The sequence below is a fragment of the Anguilla rostrata genome, chromosome 10, assembly GCF_018555375.3.
Source record: "Anguilla rostrata isolate EN2019 chromosome 10, ASM1855537v3, whole genome shotgun sequence".
In the NCBI taxonomy this organism is placed as follows: Eukaryota; Metazoa; Chordata; class Actinopteri; order Anguilliformes; family Anguillidae; genus Anguilla; species Anguilla rostrata.
Genome location: NC_057942.1, coordinates 4,359,592 through 4,361,504, shown reverse-complemented (window position 1 = coordinate 4,361,504; position 1,913 = coordinate 4,359,592). Strand labels below are relative to the sequence as shown.

At 56.4% G+C, this 1,913-nt stretch overlaps 1 protein-coding gene across 1 annotated transcript in view; it reads left to right on the top strand.

Annotated features, from left to right (window-relative positions):
* The first annotated feature begins 875 nt into the window (after nucleotides 1-875).
* The window catches only part of wscd2 (WSC domain containing 2), a 28,893-nt gene continuing 27,855 nt past the window's right edge, over nucleotides 876-1,913 (top strand). Inside the window, exon 1 of the mRNA XM_064353584.1 lies at nucleotides 876-1,913. This exon is cut by the window's right edge and continues 41 nt beyond it. Coding sequence (XP_064209654.1) covers nucleotides 1,534-1,913 — 380 coding nt within the window. The 5' untranslated portion in view covers nucleotides 876-1,533.

Sequence of the window (1,913 nt, the reverse complement as noted above, 5' to 3'; positions counted from 1 at the left end):
TTGACAGGCTCTTTTTGGGACAAAGTCTGTTTAGTTTCGGGCTGAAGGGAAATGTTATGCAGTGTACAGACGTGTCTTGACCCAATGAACCTTCTTTAAAATAAATAACGTGAACGATCCTAAACGAGCCTTCATTTTGTGTATCAGAACAAAACCTCATCACAACAACTTCATGTAGGAGTCTGGGACTGAGCATATGATTTTTAAAAAATGAAAGGATACGACAACAGCAGTATTTTTAATTTCGGCATATTATACCTTCCGGATGCTGCAGTAGTTAGTTAGAGTATTGCTGGGCATTTTTAACGACTGCTTGCTTGATGCGCACTGATTAATGGTTCTGGGTTTTAGAATGAATGCTTACAGGCTAGCTCACGGTCCTGTGTTTTGCAGTAGAACAAAATAAAAATAAAAAAATAATAAAAACGTTTGAAGTGGAGCAGACGTTTACCGTAGCTTTCACGGTTTCCCCGTATTGACGAAACCGTTCGTTTCCGTTTGTCTCTCTCCGCTCTCTGCTCTCTCTTTGTGTACGGACTTTCTCTTTGGTGCGCTTTAGCTGGGTTTTTTTTTTTCGTTTTTGTTTTTTCCGCAGAGTGGTGCCGTCTGGCTCTCTGTACGCAGGGCCACGGAGTCTAATGCACTCGTTTCTTTTTTGGGTTTTTGCTTTCAGGTGGAGAGGATTACACGCCCTTTTCCGGCTTCAACAGCGGCGGCTTTGTGGAACGGTCGCCCCCCCCCCCTCTTGAAGGCCCGGAGGATTTGATACCGCCGACCGGAAAGACCGGCGCGCCTCGCTCTCCTGGAGCTCCGAGGCGGACGAAGGCAGGGTCGGGGGTCGGGGGCAGGGGGTCGGGGGTGGGAGGGAGGGGGAGGGGGAGGGGGTGTGAAAGATGCCCCAGCGACCCTGGGCTCGCCGACTGAAGCGGCAGCGAGCGATCGCGTTACCCGGCACCGCCGCCGCCGTGCGCTCTGCGCCCCCGTCCTCGCCGTCTTCCGGCCTTCCGGCGGGAACCTGAGGAGGCGTCGGAGGGAGCAGCGGCGCGACAGAACGCCGGACTTGCGCCCGAGCCCGAGGCTCCGCCCACTCTCCGCCCGCGTCGCCGCGGAGACGACTTGCGCCTGCCTCGCTCCCCCGTTTTCAGAATTACTGATGTTCACAGACTGGTCTCTTCTCTGAGATTTGTTTTGTTTTCCTCAAGATTTGAATTGAACTGTTTTCTCTTTTTTTTTTCTTCTTCGTTTTTTCTTATTGTATTTTTTCAATTTTGAGAAATCTTTTTTTGAGCCACTCGGGCCTGCCTCGTTGCCCCCTGATTTTTTTTACAGACCGGTCCCTTCGCTGAGATTTTTCTTCTTCCCTCTCTATATTTAAAAATTTATTTAATACTTCTCTTTTTTTTTTGTCTTTTTGTATTTGGCGGTTTTGAGAAGCGCTTTTTCTTTTTGGGCGACTCTGCGACCTCGCGGGTGGGGGCGCTGTATGCCCGGCGGGCGCCGGCGCGGGCGCGAGGGGGAGCGGCGGGACGCGGGATGGCGAGGGCGCTGCTCAGGCTCCAGCGCTACTTCCGGAGGAAGCCCGTGCGCTTCTTCTCCTTCATCATCCTCTACCTGACGGCGGGCAGCCTGGTCTTCCTCCACGCCAGCTTCACCAGCCAGACCGCGGCGTCGGCGTCGGGGTGGGGTGGGGGGGGTCGCGACCCGCTCGCGCCCGAGGCCGCCAGCGCCGCCGCCGCGGGGGGGGCAGGGCTCCCCGCCGGGCGCGGCTTTGGCCTCATCGGCAGGGTGTTCCGCGAGAGCCGCCGTCCCGCCCAGCGCTACGGCCCCGCCCGCCCGAAACCCGCCGCCGTCCCGCGGGAGGCCCCCGAGAGGGGCGGGAGGGGCGGGGACTACACCAGCAGCTGGAACCGCGC